This window comes from Myodes glareolus, chromosome 9 (assembly GCF_982192425.1).
Source record: "Myodes glareolus chromosome 9, mMyoGla1.1, whole genome shotgun sequence".
NCBI classification, from domain to species: Eukaryota; Metazoa; Chordata; class Mammalia; order Rodentia; family Cricetidae; genus Myodes; species Myodes glareolus.
Window position 1 is genome coordinate 93,166,137 of NC_142034.1, and position 21,583 is coordinate 93,187,719.

A 21,583-nucleotide genomic window follows, 5' to 3' on the forward strand; every position below is an offset into this window, starting at 1 on the left:
CACAGGCTCTAGTGTAACAATACTGAATTTGCCGTCATGGCTCCCCATTACAACATCACAGCACTCTACTGATAAGACCTAATGCCCCATTGTGACATCACAATACTGAATTGTTACATGGCAATATTCCCTTGTGACACACAATGTTGATTTTTGATATCACATTGTCCAACTGAAACATCATTATTGTGGCCTCATGTGCCACACTGTGATCTCAAAATACTCTATAGTAACAGCCCCTATGCATGGGAGGTGGAGGGTGTCACCAGGCCCCAGCCACCCAAGCTGCTCTCTCCAGCCTGCCTAGCCTCGGCAGTTGACAAGTGAGGGCCTGTGAGGCATGAATCATTTGGTCCAAACTTCTAGAGCTGCCCAGCTCCAGCTGCTGATAGGGAAGGGCTCTGCCAGGCCCAGCTACCCAGCCCATACTTCCCGGTTGTGGTGGTCTGAATGAAAAGAGCCCCCATAGACTCACAGGGAGTGACATTGTTGGAGGAGGTGTGGCCTTGTTGGAGGAGGTGTGGCCTTGTTGGAAGAGGTGTGGCCTTGTTGGAGGAGGTGTGGCCTTCTTGGAGGAGGTGTGGTCTTGTTGGAGGAGGTGTGGCCTTGTTGCAAGAAGGTGTGTCACTGGAGGATGAGCTTTGAGATTTCAGAAGCTTGAGTCAGACCTCCTAGTGACTCTCTCTCTTCCTCCTACCTGCCGATCCAGATGGAGAACTCTCATCTCCTTCTTCAGCACCATGTCTGCCTGCATGCCACCATGCTCCCGTCTTTATGATAATAGACTGAACCTCTGAACTGGAAGCCAGCCCTAACTAAATGTTTTCCTTTATAGAGTTGCTGTGGTCATGGTGTCTCTTCACAGCAATAGAAACCCTAGCTAAGACACCAGTCTACCCAGCTCCTGCCACATATGGGACCCTGATAGGCCCAGCACTTCGTGCCGGCCTGTAAGTGGTCCCTGATCAAGAAACCCTTTCCACAGCTTCTCCTGGTGCTAACAGGTGAGCCGCCTCCAGACTGTCAACAACAGGCTTACATTCTCCATCACTCAACTAGCTACAAACACACAAATCTCAGTGCAGAAACATCTCTTCTCAGAAATTACCATCCCTATCCTGAGGGACCTGGAAGAACTTCCAGATGAAGGATTAATAGGAATGACTGACTATAATTATGTTCAAACAACACAAAGAAGATGGGGGGGCGGGCACTGAGGCTGAAGAGATGGCTCAGTGGTTAAGAGCACTGGCTGCTCCTACAGGGAACCAAGTTTCATTCCTAGCACCTACATGGTGACTCACAGCTGTCTGTAACTCCAGTTCCAGGGGATTCAATGCCTTCTTGTGCCCTCTACAGGCATCAGACATACACAAGGTTCACAGGCATACACACAAGGCAAAATAAATAAATCTTTTTTAAAGGTTAAAGAATAGGTCACCTAAGTAGTTATAGAACAGTTATAACACCCCTTAAAAACCCAAGACAGCCGGGTGGTGGTGGCGCACGCCTTTAATCCCAGCACTCGGAAACAGAGGCAGGTGGAGCTCTGTGAGTTCGAGGCCAGCCTGGTCTACAGAGTGAGTTCCAGGACAGCCAGGACTACAGAGAGAAACCCTGTCTCAAAAGAAAAAAAAAGTGAGACAGTTTTACAGTTTTTGCAGAGAGACAGTGAGCATGGCTGAGAGGTGAGGAGAGGTTCCTGGGTCCGTCCCGGATGCTGTAATTAAGTCTACAGCCAACCGCATGCACCTAAGACAATGGGATTGACTGCTTTCACAGAACGCATGGGTACCACCAGGACTGTCTTTTGGTTCCCAGCCTGCCAACACCTCACTGTCCTCAGATAGGGGAGAGTAAGGCAGGTTTCAGAACCCTGTAAAGATGCTGAGCCCCACCCACACGATCTAATTCCTCCTCAAGGTCACCTTCATCACACACCATCTGGACTAAGATAAACACGGGTGGGCGCGCCTCGCCTCAGCTTCTTTCTGACACATGTGGAGTCTACACTGCCCCCCCCAAACTGAGTCCACATCAGAGAGCTTTTCAGTAATGTATCTTTGTTTTATTTAGCAAAAGGGGATAGAAAGGAGCAATATTCTTGGGCTAAATAAGAAATTTGGCAATATCTTCATCAGAGCTATTTTCCATTGCAATAATCACATTTCATTCATTGACTACACGGCTGGCAGGCCTTTCTGTTAGTAAACAACTAGAGATCTGGGGTCTGTTCTGTCTCCCAATATCATTGCTAACTTCACTATTATTTGCTGTCATTCCACTGCTTTGTAGTCAGTAGGCAGATCTGAAAGAATTACACACTGAATTCTGACATGAATTGCAACTCCTTAGACTTTGTATACATGTCCATTAATATTCCATTTGTTTCAGCCTGTCACAGAAGGGCTGGATCCTCAAAACTTTATGCATTGAATCCTGAGATGTTCAGTAGGACATCCCAGGCCCTTTTCCCACCACAGAAACCTGCATAACGAGAATATACAGGGTGAATTGTATTTTCAAAAGAGCCAGAAAACTTGAGAGGGTACAGAGGAAACGCTACAGGCAGTCACTGGCTGCTGGAGGAGGAACAAACCTCGGGTAGGTTTCCCCATCCTGAGGGATCAGCCCTAAACATATATGCATACCGACAACATTAAATGTATTCAGTGGATTGTGTCTGACAATAACAACAGCAAAAAGTGATCATGAGCCCTAGGGGGCGGTGTAGGGTACGGAAGAGGTGAAGGAGGAAGGACGGGTGGATGTGATGTAAAGACAGCCGCATCATTTGTGAAATTCCCAAAAACGTAAATTTAAAAAAGGAAGTTAACAAGGCAAATCGAAGCACCCCAGAGCCAGGGAATGACGTCGACGTCTGCTGGAAAGTTCCCTGCGTTTGTGCACTAGTCTCCTCTTCTAGCGAGCAGACTGAGGTTCCACCTCGCAGCTCCTTCCTTGGAACAGAAATAGGGGTGTGACGTGTAGTCAATGCCCTGTACTTGGGGACCGGGGGAGGACTGTCTCTGTCTCTACACAACTGAGCCCCTGAAGGAGCTCGGAGAGGTTGGAGGCTCAACTCTCTCCCGGGGCCCAGGGTGCTGCACTACCACAGTGAGACACTAGAGGGAGACAGAGATCATGAGTTAAAAATTAAAAAGGCTGAACCAGGAGAAATTAGACACAAAATGCAGAGAAGACCCAACTGCACCACGAATCTGTGGGTCCCCAGAATCTCTTGCTTGTCCCTGTGTGAAGGACAGAAAAGACTGTTTTTTAAATCAGAGATGCCCAAATATCAGCAATTTTATACACACACGCACGCACACGTGCACGCACACGATTTATCCTGAGCTCAACGGAAGCATGAAAATAACCATCCAGAAACTTACCCCAAACACATTAACGTGACAAAACAGTTAAAATACCTAAACAAATGAAAAGAATCGCATTTGCAAACCAGGAACATCACTTCACATAACTAATAAAAAAGTTTTCTATTGTGCTGAGCTAAGTACATCTAGAGTTTACTTTTTACAAATTGTTATGTAGACATATTTAAATATTAGGATAACAAGTGTTTGATTGACTACATACACAGATATGACATGGAGGCTTGGAGGGGGGTTGCTTGGTTTTTGTGTTTGGGAGGTTGTTTGATTGTTTGGGGGATTTTGTTGTGTTTTTTGAGATAAGGTTTCTTTGTGTACCCTTAGCTGTCCTGGAACTCACTCTGCAGATCAGGTTGGCCTCGAACTCACAGAGATCCTCCTGCCTCTGCCTGTGCTGGGATTAAAGGCGTGCGCCACCACCGCCCGGTCAGACAGGAGGTTTTTAGATGTATTTATTTTATGAGTATGAATGTTTTACCTGCCTGCATGTGTGCCTGCTACAGGAAACGCCTGATGCTCACAGAGATCAGAAGGTGTCTGGTCCCTGAAACTGGACCTATGGACAACTGTGAGCTGCTATGTGGGTGATAAGAACCAAACCTGGCTCGTCTGCCAGAGCAGAAAGGACTTTTAACCTCTAAGTCTTATCTCCAGCCTCATGATTTGATTTTTAGATATTGTCTATCTCCTAAAGTGAGGTTTTTATTTGATTTCGTTTTAAAATTAATTTAAGTAGGAAAAAAAATCAATGTCTCAAAAAAATTTTGAAACACATTAAGTTATAAATTACCCAACAAAGAATTGAGAATAACTATTCTCAGATGCATAATAAATCTAAAAAAAAATCGTGTATCTAAACAAAATCAAGCAACCCAGGCTATTAATAAAAAATAAACATGGGGCAATGGTGACACCAACATTAGTCCCAGCACTTGGGAGGAGGAACAAGTAGATCTTGAAGTTCAAAGTCAGCCTGGTCTACAGAGAGAATGGCAGGAGTAGGGCCTACACAGAGAAACCCTGTCTCAAAAAGGAAAAACATTACAAAGAGCCGAAAAATAACTACTGCACTGTGTAAGCCCAGAACTGGACTGAGAATTTCTGCCTCAGCAGCTGCCAGCATCAGTGAGTTAAAGCATCAGGGTGGAGTAGGAGTTAAGGTTTTAATTCATGGAAATCTGACGTCCCCGTGAACAGACTTATCAGTCCCAAGACCTCTGTGTGCTCAGTCTGTGGCGCACCTGAGACATCCTGTGTGCCTTTCTCGCAATATTGACACCGTTCCGTTGTAGGGTGGCTTTCTGCTGACTCTGTCCCACCTCCCCCTGCACACATATATAAGACGCTGTACTTCTTAACAACTTGCTCTCAGGAGCCATCAGCTCCATGCAAGGCCCCAGATGCTGCTGTCGTCCTTATTTCTCATTCTCCAATCCTCTCTCAGGACCGTGTCACGGAGGAACCACCTGCTGCTCCGTGTCACAGCTGCACGCATTGCTGTTCCGTGTCACGGCTGCAAGCATCACCTCACAGTAGCCTTGGTTGTCTGCGCAAGGCCTTCACAGGATACAGGAAGTCACAATTCCAGCAGGGGCTTCTTCTTCAGGAAACACCAAATGGCAGGTGACGCCTGTCCTGCAGGGGGGCCTGGAGGATGGGGGCACAGAATTAGGAGGCCACGGTGGCTTCCCCGGAGGATTTGGCAGTGGTCTTAGGGAATGCAGTCATGGTCAAAGCTGTGGCTACGGTTCAGGCTGCAGGACTCATGGGGGTAAAACCAAAGACAAGGAGTGGATACCTGTCACCTCGCTGGGCCACCTGGTGGAGGACATGAAGATCAAGTCCCTGGAGATCTACCTGTTCTCCCTGAACATCCAGGAATCCGAGATTATTGACTTTTTCTGAGAGCACCCCTAACGGATGAGGTTCTGAAGATCATGCCTGTGCAGAAGCAGACAATGGTCACACAGGTCTCGGTGTTAAATGCTCCAAGGAGGTAGCCACTGCCATCCGAGGGGCCGTCATCTTGGCCAAGCTTTCCATTGTCCCTGTGCGGAGAGGCTACTGAGGGAACAAGACTGGCAAGCCCCACACTGTGCCTTGCAAAGTGACAGGCCGCTGTGGTTCTGTGCTGGTGCGTCTCATTCCTGCCCCCAGAGGCACTTACATAGTCTTCGCTCATGTGCCCAAGAAGCTACTGATGATGGCTGGCATTGATGACTGCTACACATCAGCCAGGGGCTGCACTGACACCCTGGGCAACTTTGATGCCATTTCCAAGACCTACACCTACCTGACCCCTGACCTCTGGAAAGAGACTCTGTTCACAAAGTCTCCTTATCAGGAATTCACTGGCACCGACTATCTTGTGAAAATCCACACCAGAATCTCCATTCAGGTCTCCATCTGTGGCCACCCCATAAGGGTTTTTGGTTTGTTTGTTTGGTTGGTTGGTTGGTTGGTTGATTGGTTTGGGGTTCTTTGTTTTGTTTTGATTTGGTTTGTTTTTTTTGTTTTGTTTGTTTGTTTGGTTTTTTTTCAAGACAGGGTTTCTCCGTATACACGTGACTATTCTGGAACTCACTCTGTAGCCCAGACTGGCCTCGAACTCAGAGATCTGCCTGCCTCTGCCTCCAAAGTGTTGCCTCCACCCAACCACATAAGGGTTTTTATAGAAGAAAAGTAAAGTGAATTAGGTTGTTTTTTTTTAAAAAAAAAAATTGCCAGGCAATGGTGGCACACACCTTTAATCCCAGCACTCCAGAGGCAGGGGCAAGTAGATCTCTGTGAGTGCAAAGCCAGCCCAATCTACAAAGTAAGTTCCAGGATAGTCAGAGCTGTTATGCAGAGAAACCCTATCTTGAAAACACACACACACACACACACATAAAATCTTGCAAGACATGGCAGTCCACCCCTCTGTCTTATAAATAAATAAATAGCGAACAAACAAAAAATCTTAACAGGCCTGTATCTGAAGAGAAACAGTAGCAGAATAGTAGGCTGGGTGGGGGTAGATAGAGAAGAGGTGGGGGGGGACTAGAAAGAGGAGAGGGGAAACTTTGGTTGGAATATAAAAATAAAAAATAAATAGACAAACAACACTCCCAGCAGGGATGGAAGAGGCCTCGGTCCAATTGGAGGCACTGTTGCTGCTACTGGGAAAGTGAGATCCATTGTACTTGATTGAGAGATCGCCCATGCCCGGTCAGAGCCACACACGTGTGTGCATACAGTCAACACTGATCGAACTCAGGGAGATACTAATAATACACACAAAATAGAGATGTGAAGTTGGGAGCGAGACAGATTGGGGGAGTCCCATAAGGAGCTAGAGGGGGTAGTGGGGAGTTGATATGATCAAAATACATTGTCTATATGTACAAAATTTTTACCGGATAAATAAAAATTTGTTTAATTATATTGATTCCAGAAAGGAAGAGGGAAGGGGGGATCAGGAATTCTAGAAAAAAAAAAAGAATGGTTGAAACTTCCACAGATTTTAAGAAAGATGTAAACACAGTCCAGAGCATAGGGCTCTCCAGTGAAATAAAGCCACGACGCACTCAACAAACTGTCCACAGTCGGGAGAAAGCAAACGGCTCAGGAGATCTCACCGCAAGCGAATGGAATGGTTTATTCCAAGTTACAAGGAAATGCACTAGTAGACTATCTATAAAGAGTAGAGAGGACGGTGACAAGTGTCTGTTTAGTACCCACTGGCAGTGCAAACCGTAGCTACACCCACAGCTTGGAGTTTTCCTTTCCTTTCCTTTAGCCTCTGAAGCTGTCACGGCAGGGATGGATGTGTCCGTTGTTCAGGGACACCAGTCTGCTGCAGCTGAGAACTCCACTCTCTAGTTAAAGTTCCCTCTCTCTCTCATCATCATCATCATAACATGGGCGCACCGTCAGGTTCAGTACAGAACCCCACCGTTTAGTTTCTGTGCTCAGAGAACGGAGGCTCTCCCACAGGAGCTGAGATACGGGCCTTAGGACTTGACTGTCCGAGATGGACCATACTGCCATCGACTTCATTCCATCCTACCTCCATATCACAAACGTGTATTTTCTTACTTCCTTTCATCTTCAACCAAAAAATAATATTCTACCAAATGTACTAAAATCAGAAATTATACCGCCAAACAAATGATAGATAAAAAGGAAAACATGGAAAAGCAGAAAACTATAGCTTTTCTTTTTATTTTTCTCTTTAAATGTGTCTCAATGGTGTCATTTTTAAAACCACAACAGCATCATCTCCAAATACATGCGTGAGTTTTGCACAACTGGACAGATTTCTTGCGTGCGTAGGCGTGAGCGTGGGTGTTTTTCCTCTCTGTGTGACTGTACTCTGTGAACATGCCTCATGCCAGTGGAGAGCAAAAGGAAGCCTGGGTCTCCTAGGACTCTAATTAAGACTGTTAGAGCCACCGTGGGGAGCTGGGAAGCAAAGAAGCAGCCAGTGTTCTTACTGTGGACCGTCTCTCCAGCCCTCTTTTTAATGCTTTAGTGTGTGTGTGTGTGTGTGTGTGTGTGTGTGTGTGTGTGTATCCACACTCTACCCAATGAGCCATCCTGCTGGCCTGGGACATGTCAAGACTCTCTCTCTGACTGTGACTTGTAGAACCTTGGGTATAATATGCCTCTGTCTCACTTTGCATCTGTCTTTAGCTACAGATAAGCAATCTCCTTGAATTTCTTCAGATTTATCTTAGTTTTAGTTATGTGTGTATGAGGGACAATGTGGTAGTTTGAATGGGAATGACCCACATAGACTCATATACATGAATGATTAGTCACCAGGGCATAGGACTGTTTGGGAAGGGTTAGGAAGTGCGGCCTTGTAGGAGTGGATGTGACCTTGTTGAAGGAAGTATGCCACTGAGGGTGGCTTTGAGGTTTCAAAAATCCACTCCAGGCCATGTCTCTCTCTTCCTGCTGCCTGTCGATCCGGATGGAAAGCTCTCAGCCGACGCTCCAGCACCATGCCTGTCTGCTTCCTGCCACGACGATCATAAATTTAGCCTCTAAGCCAGTGTTCCTCAAGGTTCGTGACCCTTTGGTAAATAACCCTTTCACAGGGGTTGTCTAAGATCGTCAGAAAACACAGATATTTACATTATGATTCACCGCAACAGCAAAACTACAGTTAGGAAGTAGCAGCGAAAATAGTTTTATGGTTGGGGGTCACCACGACATGAGGGGCTGCGGTGAAGGGTCGCAGCTCTAGGGAGGTTGAGAACCACTGCTCTGAACTGCAGGCAAGCCCCTGCACACATGCTCCCTCTCTGAGCGCTGCTTTGCTCTCTGCACAGCAACAGGGCAGCAGCTACGACAGAAGCGGCATGCACACCCGACAGCAGAAGCCCACAGAGGCCAGAAGCCTCAGATCTCCCTGCAGCGGGACTTACAGGAAGTTGTAAGCATCTGATGCGGGCGATAGGAGTCAAACTGCGTCCTCCGCAAGAGCACGAAGTCCTCTTAACTGGCTGCGCCATCTCGCTGGCCCAGCGCTCTTGCATTTTTATTTTCTCTATCACGTTTCCCACTTCGTCTCTATTATTTCTTACTGACTTGTTGCCTGCACAAATAATTACTGGTTACCTCCATGTTTATTTCTTTGTTTATAGTCTTCGTTTTATTCTGTTTCCTGTGTTTCAGCTCTGTGGGCATCTTTCAAATGACTATTTTTCAATTTTTTAAGCAATTCATAAACCTTAGCTTCTTGCTGACCAGTCTCTAGTGTTTTGGTGTCATGGCCGCTGCGCGGTTGTAGCATGAGTCTCTGCTTCTTTGTATGTTGTTTTATCCTTCACGAAAATGTGTGCATTTGAAAATCAATCAGCAGTATACCCCATGAGGAAAATTAAGGATAAGATAGAAATCTCTCAGAGCACTAAAAATAAAATGGCTGAAGTCTGGCAATGCTGAATTAGGCAACAGATATCAACGGTCACGGTTGAGATACCTATTATTCATCTAAGTGTCAAAGCAGTAGACGAGATGCCACCACGTTCATTTGCTCAACCACATTCATAGCAGCATTACCCGTAACAGCCAGAACCTGGAAACAACCTAGATGCTTCTCAACCAAAGAATGGATAAGGAAAATGTACATTTCCACAAAGGAGTACCACTCAGCAGTAAAAAACAATGACAACTTGAAATTTGCAGGCAAATGGATGGAACTAGAAAAAAACCTCCTGAGTGAGGTAACCCAGACCCAGAAAGACAAATATAATATGTACTCACTTATAAGTGGATATCAGACACAAAGCAAAGAATAATCAGTCTACAGCCCACAACTCCAGAGATGCCAGAACCCACAACTGACCACAGGGCTGAGCTCCCAGAGTACAATCGAAGAGAGAGAAGGAAGAGCGATAATATGAACAAAGGGGTCATGACCATGATGGGGAACCCACAGAACAAGCTGACCCTAGTTAGTGGGAGCCTACTGACTCTGGACTGACAGCCTGAAAACCTTCATAGGACCAAACTAGGTCCCCTGAATCAGGTGACAATGGTGTGGCTTGGACAGTATGTGGGGTCACTGGCAGTGGGACCAGGATCTAACCCTAATGCATGAACTGACTTTGGCAAGCCCGTTCTCTATGGAGATACCTTGCTCAGCCTAGGCATGGGGGCGGGAGGGAGGATAAGTGGGGTGGCGGGAGGTGGTGGGAGAGCCTTGGTCCTGCCTCAACAAGGTGATGGGAGACTTAGTTGACTTCCCAGGGGAGGCCTTACCCTCTCTGAGGAGCTGATGGGGGATGGGTGGAGGAAGGAAAGGGACTGGGAGGAGAGGAGGGAGGGAGAACTGGGATTAGTATGTAATAAATAAATAAATGAAAAAACAAATAAATAAAATTAAATAAATAAAATACTTATAAGAAAAAAGGAAAAATTTTTTCTGCTTTTATTTTATTTTATTTTAAAAAGAAAACAAACTATCTTTTTCATTATACATACCATTCAAGTTCCCCTCCTCCTCTCTTCTCATTCCCTCCACATAACCCCCATTCAATACTCAGAGACGTTAAGGCACATTGCTTTGGGGAAGGTCCAAGGCCCTTCCTACCATATCTAGGCTGAGCAAGGTATCCATCCAAAGAGAGTAAGTTCCCAAAAAGCCAGTACATGCAATTGGGATAAATCCTGGGGCAACTGCCAGTGACCCCTCAGTCTGCCCCAGCCATGCAACTGCCAACCACATTCAGAGGGACTAGTTTGGTCCTATGCTTGTTCCTTCCCAGTCCAGCTGGAGTTGGTGAGCTCCCATTAGCTCAGGCAGACTGTTTCAGTGGGTGAACCCATCATGGTCTTGACCCCTTTGCTCAGATTCTCACTCCTTCCACTCTTCAACTGGACTTTGGGAGCTAAAAAGAAAATGTTTTAAGAGATGTGCTAGTTGTGTGGAAGCAGAGCATTCTAAACACCGGGTGCTAATTACAAAGTAAGGGCTGAGTAGCTAGATTTAGCTTTTATAACTACTTTTATTCTCTGAACATGCTGCATATGGTAATTTTTCAATAAAATCGATATTTGCTTAATCTCAAAACAAGTTATTTGACCGCCCCCCATATCTGTGGGTTACCTTCATTCAGGCAAGACTGCCAACATTCATCTGGTCTAGAGATTGTTGGAGCCTCTCATCCATTCTTAGGTCACCCAAAATATGCCTGTCCTCTCTTCTTACCGTTGTGCTGGGCAGACGCAGCCGCCCCACGCCCACCCTAGGAAGCCACAAATGTGTAGGAGGGCCTCCCCTTCCGAGGCTCCTGAGGAAGTGGAGGTTCAGAGATTTCTCCTAGTTACACAATGCCCTATTAGAAAAGAGCCCCAGGGAGAAGGGCCGCAGGCTTCAGCTCCCCTACACCACTGCCGTCTTGGCCGCTGTGAGTTCCTGACCGGCTCTGGAAGTTCTCAGGTCGCATTGGCCTGTACGCTGTGATGTTCATGTGCCACTCAAACCACGGGGCCTTTACTTTACCCTCTTCTGCTGGTGTCCCAGGCTTGGCACAGCTCTATGTGTTAGGGCATAAACTGTACCCAGAGCCCACTGAGTGGGATAATTGTCACAAGAACGGAGCATAGAGCATCTCTTCCCGAGACCTAGAACGGCGGCCTTGACAGGTCACACTGAAGGGTGAGCGGTCAAAACTCCCTTTGTGGTGGACATAACCTGTGTCCGGCTGCTAACAAAAGCAAGTGTCGCTGCTAACAGAGACCAAGAACAGAAAATCTGTGAGACACACACTCATGTCTGGCCAGTTTAGCTTCGATGAGCCGTGTTTGGAGAAGAAACAGTCACAGCCATTCTACAACATGCTCCTCCTCTAAAATGGAATTTCGGGAACTCCAAAAAGGATCCCAATCCCTTTGGCTAATAATCTGAACAATGTGTCACTGGGGCAAGCTTCCATTCAGGTGTTTCTGTAGACAAGAGCTTTAGAAACAGGGCCAATCTGTAAATGTGATCCGTTGCTTCTGCAAGGGAGCGTTCTCAGCCTGCAGTCAGCACACAGGACCCTCTGTGCCCAGATAACTGATGGACATTTGCTACACACCCACTATCAGTTCCAAACTCAGGTGTTAGATGGCTCAGAGTTAAGTCACTGGCTGCTCTCGCAGAGAACTGAGTTTGATTCCCAGCGCCCACACAGTGGTTCACAACTGTCTGTAACCCCAGTACCAGGGGGACCTGTTCCAGGGACCTGATGCCCTCTTCTGGCCTCCTTGGGCATGCTACTCAACCATGGTGCACAGACATACGTACAGACAGAACACCCACACACAAATAGAAAATTAATAATGATGTGGACTTTCTGAGATATGGATACTCAGAAAACCCAATACACATGTAAAGAAAATAAGGAAGCTTTTATTAATGGATCTAATGTAAATAATTGCAGGATATTTATACTGCAAAGGATATTTATCAATGTAAAAAATCTATAACGACTTTGACAACAGCTCAAACCCTAAATACCAGTATATTAAAATTTCAAAGAATCATTACAGAAAAAAAAATGCTTCATCAACCTTCAAAGTGTATTTTTCTTCAATGGACTCACACTCCAGGTCAGCCTCACTAGAGGGGAGATTGTGACACGGGATTTTGCTTCAAAGTTCAAACTTTATTAAAGAGTTCAATCTGGACAGAAACTGGAGAAACGCAAGGTGTGTGGTCAAGTCTCCAACTATTGTTCAGCCCTTACAAGACAGCAGAGAAGCCACACAACAGAGAAACCTACAGGGGTAAAGAATGTGACAAAATCTTAACTGGTGTTCAAATCTGACAGACTGTCACGGGATTTTTACTGGAGAGGACCCTACAAACCTTTGATATCAGAGTTCATTTTAGAAAGAATTCTTATAGATATGCTGACAGTAAAGGCCTCTTTGGGGCTGGAGAGATGACTCATCGTTTAGAGACACCAACTGCTCTTCCAGAGAATCAGGATTCGGTGCCCTGCGACCTGATGCCCTCTGCTGGCCTCTGAGGGCACTGCACAAATATTTTTTTAAATGGGGAAAAAAAGAGACTTGTTTCAAATGTACACATGAAAGAAAAGCAAAATATACATTTATAAGACAAAATAATTATTTAAATATATAAGGGTATAGAAAGCCTTTGTTCACTCCTGAACCTAAGCTAAGGGCTGCGGGAGATGAACCGCACACACAGGACTCTGGGAGCACTCGTCTAACAGGGCTAACACGGGCTTCGCGGCTAGATAAGCCCTCTACCTTTGAGCCACACCCAGCCCAGCAAAAACTCCACTGCTTTAACTTTTCTAGATACCATGAGTTGATGTAAATAAACTATCACAGACTCGGAGAACTGCGCAGACACTCCCTCTAAAATGATCTGATTGTATTATGTACCTGAGGTTTCTCAATAGCCTTGCTCCTGGACACTGGAGGAAACTCTGACGTAGGCCCTTTATAACCAAACAACAAGATTCATCCCTGAGAATTGGCCGTCGGTGTGTGACAGAGCCCAGACGGTGGATTCTGAAATGCCTTTATTAAGATTATGTACATCTTCACTAAATAAAGATCAGCTTTTCCTCTTCTGGGTATTTTGCTTGGTTTTGTCATTGGTTTTTGTTTGTTTGTTTTTGTTTTGTTTTGGGGGTGGGATTAGTTTGTTCTCTTTTTTTGTTCTTTTTGGTTTTGGGTTTTTGTTTGTTTGTTTGTTTTTTCTCATGTTTTTGGTTTTTCAAAACAGGGTTTCTCTGTAGCTTTGGAGCCTGTCTTGAAACTCACTCTGTAGACCAGGCTGCCCTCAGACTCAGAGATTCATCTGCCCCAGCTTCCCAAATGCTGTGATTAACAATGTGCAGCTGCTATGCCTGGCAGAATGAATCTTTTCAATGAGTTGTTACTTTTGTATTTTGAGTGAATTGCCATTAAGTTTTTCCATCCTTCTTCAAACTTCTAAGTAACATATATTAATCACACACCCAGGCAAATGGAGTGAAGGCTGTCTAGTAACCAATGTCAGCGTTAATTACTACACTTTGAAATAATTGCTGACTATTATTTTCATCAATTACAACTTGCTTCTTTTTGTGAGAGCAGTGACAGTCATGGAAATGTTATTACAGAGGTGCAATAAAAAAATCCCGATTGCCAGGTGGTGGCACACACTTTTAATCCCAGCACTCCAGACAGAGGCAGAGGCAGGTGGATCTCTGTAAGGCCAGCCTGGTTTATGGAGTGAGTTCCAGGACAGGCTCCAAAGCTACTGAAAAACCGTGTCTCAAAAAACAAAAAACAAAATAAAACAAAAAAATCCAGATTCCAAAATCTTAAATTACCTTTTGTGAAATTTTAGTCGTTAAAAGTTTTCACAGATCATTCCATGACCTACAAAACACACAAACTTTAGTTCAAGGATAGCCTGATCTACGAAGCGAGTTTCAGGACAGCCAGAGCTACACAAAGAAACCCTGTCTCAAAAACAAAAACTCAAAATAAATAAATATATAAAAAGAAGCAGATGGCAGAGGCCAGAGTAGTATTTATGTAAGTGTATATACTGTGTCTATTCAAAAAAGGTAATTTTTGAAATGAGAGATAAATTTAAAAATAAAATTAAAAGGTAAAATTAGAAATCTCCTCTACCTGAGAAATTGTTATTTCGTCGAAGGACTTATTCTAAATAGAAGCCTTATCCTTGATTGAAAATCTCTGCATGCCAGCACGGGTAAGGCAGGGAACCGGCCTGGAGGGAGACCCCAGCTCTCTCGGTTCTAACTAGGCCATCATGCCGTGGAGGGTCTACTGAGCCAATACTTACCCCGGGGCAGCTTTGTGAGCCCTCCGGAGCACCAGCTCTAACCCACAACACCACACCCACTCACCACGCCTACCACGCAGTAGTTTCCGCACGCACGCACGTTGTTACGGCCTCAGAAATCATCTTCGTGCTACCATTGTTTCTACGCTTATCCTTTAAGAATCTCAAAGTATCAACTTCTAGGAAAATAACAGCCACAGTCTGGTCTGCCCGTCATCCCCTCTGGAGCACTCAAGGCGGTAGGAGATCGGTGCTCCTCTCAGGCCACAGTCGCTGAGGAGTAGCCACTTCCAATCTGTCTAGTGGCTTCGGTCTTTCTCCTAGGAACAATGGGAGGTTGGGGACAGGAGGTGGCGAGGTGGGTTGCATGAGAACATCCCCCATAGGCTCACTCGTGTGTGTGTGTGTGTGTGTGTGTGTGTGTGTGTGTGTGTACCCTTGGTCCCCAGCTGGAGGCACTGTGTGGGGAGGCAGCGGAACCTAGGAGGCGGAGCCTTGCTTGAGGAAGAAAACATCACTTCCGGTTCAATCTGCTTCGCACTTTTAGTTAACAAGTGCGCTCTCAGCTTCCTGCTCCTACTGGGACGTCTCTGCACTGATATATTCCTCGGCCTCTGGAACCTTAAACCAAAATAAACGCTTGTTTCTCTAAGTCACTTTTGGTCACGGTGTTTTTATCACAGCAACCGAACAGTGACTAATACAGATGGTAAGACTTCTTAGCGTCATTCAGCGAGACTCCATCTTGCTGATCTTGGAGATGGACAGCCCGCTCACTCAGAGTTACACCATTCTCCCCAACTCCAGTCATCCATAGTCTGGAACAGTCAAAAAATCCCTTTCAGTCCTAGTGGGGAAGGCACTTCAGGAAGGGACAGAAAAGGGACACTTCACTTGTTCATACTGTCTCAGAAGGATTCCCTTGGCCCAGGCTAACCCTTTAAGGTTATGAGGACAGACCAAGCTACCCACCACACGCTCCTTTCCGGACTGGGACAAAGCCGGGAGGGGGAGAAGGAAACCTGATGAGGAGAGGCTGAGTGTGGAGGCCTCCCCGCAGCAGGACAGGGCGGAGCCTTGAGTAACAGCCTGCTGCTTCCATCCACATGGGCTCTGACCAATGCACAGCTGCCTCCTCTCTGGGCTCCCACAGCCACCCAAGGAGCAGTCCCAGGGTCTTTAGTTCACCTCCCCAAAACAGACATGGTCCATCCGGCTGAGACAGGCTGGGACTGAGTCTAGTACCCTCCCAGAGTAGGAGGGAAGAAAATACCCACATCCCTCGGTAGGGGTCAGGTCCTGCTGGACACAGGAAGGGCCACAGGCTGCGGCTGTGTGAGCTCAGGGCTCTGGATATGTTCTGGGAAGGCTGAGGGGCAGGGCTCCTCACAGGAGACCAAGATGCAATAGTCGCTGTCGCCCCTGTCTGAGTCCAGCGGAGGGGGTCGGACAGAGACTGGAGAAGCCCAGCCCTCCTGGGGCAGGTAGGCAGATGGCTGTCCTTCCAGCTCCAGACACCCTGCAGGCAGCACGTGCGCCAAGCCCGGTGGCCCTGAGAAGCCAGGGCCTGCGCCTTCCCACTGCAGGCTGGAAAACTGTGCAGGGCGCGCTGGGCTGTAGGTGAGGGATGTAATGGCCTCCCAGATGCTGGTCTCTGAGCCTCCTGATGGAGTGCTGACACCATTCCGTCTTGGTTGCGGTCCAGTTCTGTGGGCCCCTGTCCAGGTCTGCATCAGAGCAGGAGGCAGGAGAAGGGCTTAGGTAGTGTGTTCAGGACTTACCCTGGAAGCAGCAGGCCCACCCCCACCCCCACCCCGCCAGATCTCCTCCTCCAGGAAGTAAGCTAAGGCGTGCCTGGGCCCAGAGCATTCTATCTTCCTCCCACCTGTGAAGCACTGAGCCTCTTCAGGCCTCTCAGGTCCCCCCTCAGCCCGAGGCCACAGGCTTATAGCAGCATGAACCAGGAGCCAAAGAGAAAGGGAAAGATTTAACAGGTACCAAAGACAAATCAAAACTATGGCAGAACGCTCGTCCAGGGCCACCCAGCAGGTGCAGATAGAGGACGACCCCCCCCCCCAAAAATGCAGCAACGCACAAAACTAGAGACAAAGTCCGGAGCCTCTGCGGAGCAACAAGAGGGCTTAGCCTCCCACTGTTGCTTAGCCTCCCAAAGAATGCTGTCTCTCAGCGGGACTAGAATCCTCCACCATTGCTGTGCTCGGGAAAGCTGGCCCACAACACCATCCCACAAATACAGCAAAATACGTGCCCATTAGAGATGGGGTACAAATGTAAGCCTACTCTATGTACAGAAGAGACTCGGAGCATAGACGGGCCCCCTCTGCTCATGCACCCAGTCTAAGCCCAAACTTTGCTTACACAAGGCAGACTTCTAGGCATATCTGCCCTGTAGTGCCAGACTTGACCCTGCCTCCCTGAAGTTCCCCGGCACACACCTGGAAGTTCCCATTGTACACACTGTAGAGAGGAAGGAAGAAAGGTGCTGGGGAGGGAACATTCTGGTAGATAATTCTCTTCATCCTGAAACCAAAATAGAAAAGTCAGGAGCAAAGTGACCAAGATAGAAGCCTTTCCTAATGCCACACTTCAGAAGGCTTAAGGTCACTGCCAAGACTGGAGCTCCATTCTGCCTACCAGATGCCAGCCCACTACACACAAGCCTGTCCTCAAAGGCCACTAAGCACAGCAACACATGCGTATTATATCATCTACCCGGGAGGCTAAGGCATGAGATCACTTCAGCCCATTTTTTGAGGGCCAAAGTCGGCAATGCAGTAATAGCCATCAAAAATAAATACATAAATAAAACCTCTGAATGAACCCCAGAATGGGAGCCAATGTGGGTGGGTCACTGTGTGCACTCTCCAATAGTGGGTTCAGGGCCTGGAAGCAACCAGCTGTGTCCTTAGCTCTCAGATGAAGCCAAAAGCTCCAGAGACAATATCTGTGCCATCAGCAGGCCGCCGTGTTTCCCCAGTCTCACATACTAATACATGTGTGCTGTGGGACAATGGTCTTGTATTGCTTTAATAAAATGCTGATTCGCCAGTAGCCAGGCAGGAAGTAGAGGCAGGGTGACGAGAGCAGGAGACTTCTGGGAGGATGAAGGGGTCAGTCTGCAGTCGACACAGAAGCAAGATGAGAACACCTCACTGATAAAAGGTAGCAAGCCACGCGGCTAGCAAGACAAGAATTATAGACTAATTTAAGATGTAAAATTAGTTAATAAGAAAACCTGAGCTATTAGGCCAATCAGTTTATAATTAATGTAGACCTCTGTGTGTTTCTTTAGGACTGAACAGCTGTGGGACCAAGTGGGACAGAAACCTCTGTCAACATACGTGTATTCCAGCACACTTACATGCATGCCACAATTCATTCACACACACACGCATGCACACAAACACACTGGCTACCTACCTGGGTGACAGTTTGAACAGAAGGTGAATAAGGCCGGTCAGCAGAAGAAAGACAGACACAGCAACAAGGATGCTATCCGACCACCGCCAGGATGGGAGCAGGAAGTCTGTGGGCAGAAACATCCATGGTTGTGAGTAGCCTAAGTGCCAGGATGTTCCCCTAAGTCCACATGGTAAGGGGGAGGGGAGTCACTGTTAGTTCTCTGAGCCAAAACAGAAAGAGTTAAGGATGGGCCTTGGGGCTTGTGTTGTGAACCTCTGATGTTCCTGGGGTGACCTCATCTGCACCCCTCCTTTCCCCCCGTCATACAGCTGGTGTCACCACTGTACAAAGGATCATCCCAAAACTCACAAAGGAAACCCAGGTCTCATCCAGCCTCAGAGAGAAGCAGCCAGTGTGCAGTCCTGGACACCCTTGCTTCTCGTGGCCACTAGCTATGAACTAGCACATCCAGAAACAAGAGGGGGCTGTAGGTTGATGAAATGGAGGAGAGGCAGGAGGAACCAAGGAACAGAGACTCAGGCCAGGCTGTGACCAAGCACCCACCACACAGCACCTACCCTGTCTCCATCTCCGGGGAGAAGGAAAGGACACAGGCTGGCTCCACTCACTCCAATGGCTCTTATAGTATCTCCCCTCTGCCATGTAATCCTCCTCTGGCAAAGTCATCTGGACACGAAGTCTGGCCTCGTAGATGGAGCCAGGGTTCAGCTCCACGGCTTCAAGGCTGAGCCATGTCACTCCAACAATACGGTCCTTGCGCCGGGCCTGCTGCAGGGTTGGGGCATTTGACTGAGCGCAGGGCCCTAAAGAATGAACACACATGTACCAACAAGCCCACTCGCATACACACACACACACACACACACACACACACACACCAGTGGGTACATGTACACCTTTACCACATTCACACACTCTGTCCAGTTATACATTCAGCCAGAGAAGCACATAGCAAAGACACGCACACATAAAAGCTAACATGTACAAACGGGCACACTCACACACTATGTTCATAGACACACATACAAACGCAGGTTTGTATGTAGCCAGCACATACATGTACATCTAATCCTGACTCCCTCTGTCCTCACCACTGACTCTAGCTACCACCAAGTTACCTCCCAGGACTCTTCCTGCTTCTTGAAGGCCAGCTCATAGTTGAGGTCTGAGAGCCAGGGCTCCAGAGCAAAATGGATGCTCCAGGTCAGGACACAACGCCCAGAGCTGATGTTGCTCTGCAGATCCAAGGGGGGATCCAGCTTAACTGAAACAAGGAGGGGCCCAGTGAGGCTGCAGCTACCATTGTGTCCCTCAGCATGGCCAGAACCGGGACCAAGGACATTCCCAAGAGGTCATGGTCAAGGCTCCTTCAGACCAGGGACATCATCTGAAGACTAAGTCAGGAAAATTGCTTGGGGAAAGGCAGTGAGTGACTTCCTTAAGTCCCTGAAGCAAGGTAACTTCCTTCACAGTTGGCTGCAGGAAGTTTTTCCTGGTGTCCTTCCAGAATAATTCCTGTTGTGACAGGAGTGTTAATGTGGGAATCCCCTCTGTGTGCTGTGATTACCATGAACGAATAAAGAAACTGCTTTGGACCTATAGCAAGACAGAACTTAGGTAGGCAGGGAAAGCTAGGCTGAATGCTGGGAGAAAGGAGGTGGAATCAGAGAGACGCTATGGAGCGGCTGCCAGAGTCAGACATGCTGAAACTTTGCTGGTAAGCCACTGCCACATGGCGATACACAGATTAATAGAAATGGGTTAAATTAATATGTAAGAGTTAGCCAATAAGAAGCTAGAACTAGGGGGCTGAAGAGATGGTCCAGTGGTTAAGAGCATTGCCTGCTCTTCCAAAGGTCCTGAGTTCAATTCCCAGCAACCACATGGTGGCTCACAACCATCTGTAATGAGATCTGGTGCTCTCTTCTGGCCTGCAGGCAGACACACAGAAAGAATATTGTATACATAATAAATTAATAAATATTAAAAAAAAGAAGCTAGAACTAATGGGCCAAGCAGTGGTTAAATTAATACAGTTTCTGTGTGATTATTTTGGGAAGAACAAGCGGCCCCTCCTCCAACAGAGGACATTCCAGTAGCTCTCAGGCTGCAGTCTCTACCCCCACCTAACCACGTCTTTTCATTCTTTGCCCAGACTCTGACTCTGCAGCAGCCATTATGCCTGCTTCCCAGGGTCCTATCTGCATCCAGGCCTGCTTGGTAAGGATTCTCAGGCACTGCTGGCAGGGGTGTTCTACTCACTGTGCCTCCACGGCTGGAACTGCGAGTCCACCAAGCTGACCTGCTCCTGCCCCAGGACGAGACGATGAAAAGTGATGGTGAAGACGTCAGTGGGCACCAACACCTCCTCCAGGGGCAGCGTGAGGGTGCACACACTGCCCTGGAACGGGCACCTGTGCCTGATATCTGTCGTCTGGTTACTGGAAAGGCCATGTGTCAGCACCATGGCTGCCGTCACCACGGGGACCCTGTACCCTCCCTGAGCAGGCCTGGCCCTCCATCCTCACCTGGTAAAGAGGAGCCAGGCCCTGGATTCCAGGCCCGCTTCTGGAGCCGACCAGTGGCAGTCAATCCTGAAGAGACTGTTGCTGAGGCAGGTGAACGTCCCAGCCTTCAGCCCTGGGGATGGGGATGGGGGAGCACACAGTAGGGCCTCAAGGCAGAGCTGAGGTAGGTGGGGGAGATCTGGCCAGAACGACTCCAAAGAAAGTTCCAAGAGAATGTGTCAGGGGCAGAATGAGAGGCTTAGGGATGGCTGGGTTGCAACCATGGTACCAGGGTCATTCAGACATGAGACCTTTGTGGTGGGAGGCGGTAGGACACCTGAGGACAGGTTCCAGCAGTGTCTGGGCCCATGTTTCCCTGGGTTGTCACAGATGACAACTTGTCCCCAGATCCCCTCTCTATGCTGTTACCTCAGGGAGATGTGGCTCCAGACGCTCACCTGCTCCCTGCTCTGGGACAGGGACTCCCCAGCAGATGCAAGAGCAGACACAGGTGTAGATCAGGAACCAGGGGCCCAGGACCTGTTTTACTGCCATCTTCTCCAGGGGCCAACCTGCAAAAGACTTAACTGTAGGGCTTGCGGGAGGCGTCCCCTGTGGAAGGTGTCCCCTGTGTGAGTTGTCTCCTGTGCTGGGCACCCCTGTGTGAGGTGTCCCCTGTGCTAGGCACCCCATGGGAGGTGTCTCCTTGCTGAGCACCCCTGTAGGAGGTGTCCCTGTGCTAGGCACCCCATGAGAGGTGTCTCCTTGCTGGGCACCCCTGTGTGAGGTGTTCCCTGTGCTGGGCACCCCATGGGAGGTGTCTCCTTGCTGGGCACCCCTGTGTGAGATGTCCCCTGTGCTGGGCACCCCATGAGAGGTGTCCCCTGTGCTGGGCACCCCATGAGAGGTGTCCCCTGTGCTGG

The 21,583-nt window shown here is 47.9% G+C and overlaps 1 protein-coding gene and 1 pseudogene across 1 annotated transcript; one reads left to right on the forward strand and one right to left on the reverse strand.

The window, feature by feature from the left end:
• Window positions 1-5,011: 5,011 nt before the first annotated feature.
• LOC125401524 (small ribosomal subunit protein uS5 pseudogene) lies at window positions 5,012-7,391 on the forward strand (annotated as a pseudogene).
• Window positions 7,392-12,380: 4,989 nt separating this feature from the next.
• Window positions 12,381-21,226, reverse strand: Il9r (interleukin 9 receptor). Its single transcript, XM_048436056.3, has 8 exons — window positions 21,119-21,226; window positions 20,682-20,793; window positions 20,416-20,594; window positions 19,272-19,417; window positions 18,711-18,921; window positions 18,151-18,256; window positions 17,166-17,250; window positions 12,381-16,436 (listed from the first exon to the last, which is right to left on the reverse strand). The coding sequence occupies exons 1-8, from the start codon at window positions 21,213-21,215 to the stop codon at window positions 16,002-16,004; spliced, it is 1,371 nt and encodes a 456-aa protein (XP_048292013.3). The 5' UTR covers window positions 21,216-21,226; the 3' UTR covers window positions 12,381-16,001.
• Between the last annotated feature and the right edge of the window lie 357 nt (window positions 21,227-21,583).

Excerpts from the sequence above, each read along its gene's own strand:
- Il9r (XM_048436056.3), bottom strand. The coding sequence starts at position 21,215 with ATGGCAGTAAAACAGGTCCTGGGCCCCTGGTTCCTGATCTACACCTGT. Across the intron at positions 20,794-21,118 it reads TGTCCCAGAGCAGGGAGCAG|GGCTGAAGGCTGGGACGTTC; the intron begins GTGAGCGTCTGG and ends CCCCATCCCCAG. Across the intron at positions 17,251-18,150 it reads CTGTTCAAACTGTCACCCAG|GATGAAGAGAATTATCTACC; the intron begins GTAGGTAGCCAG and ends TTTTGGTTTCAG.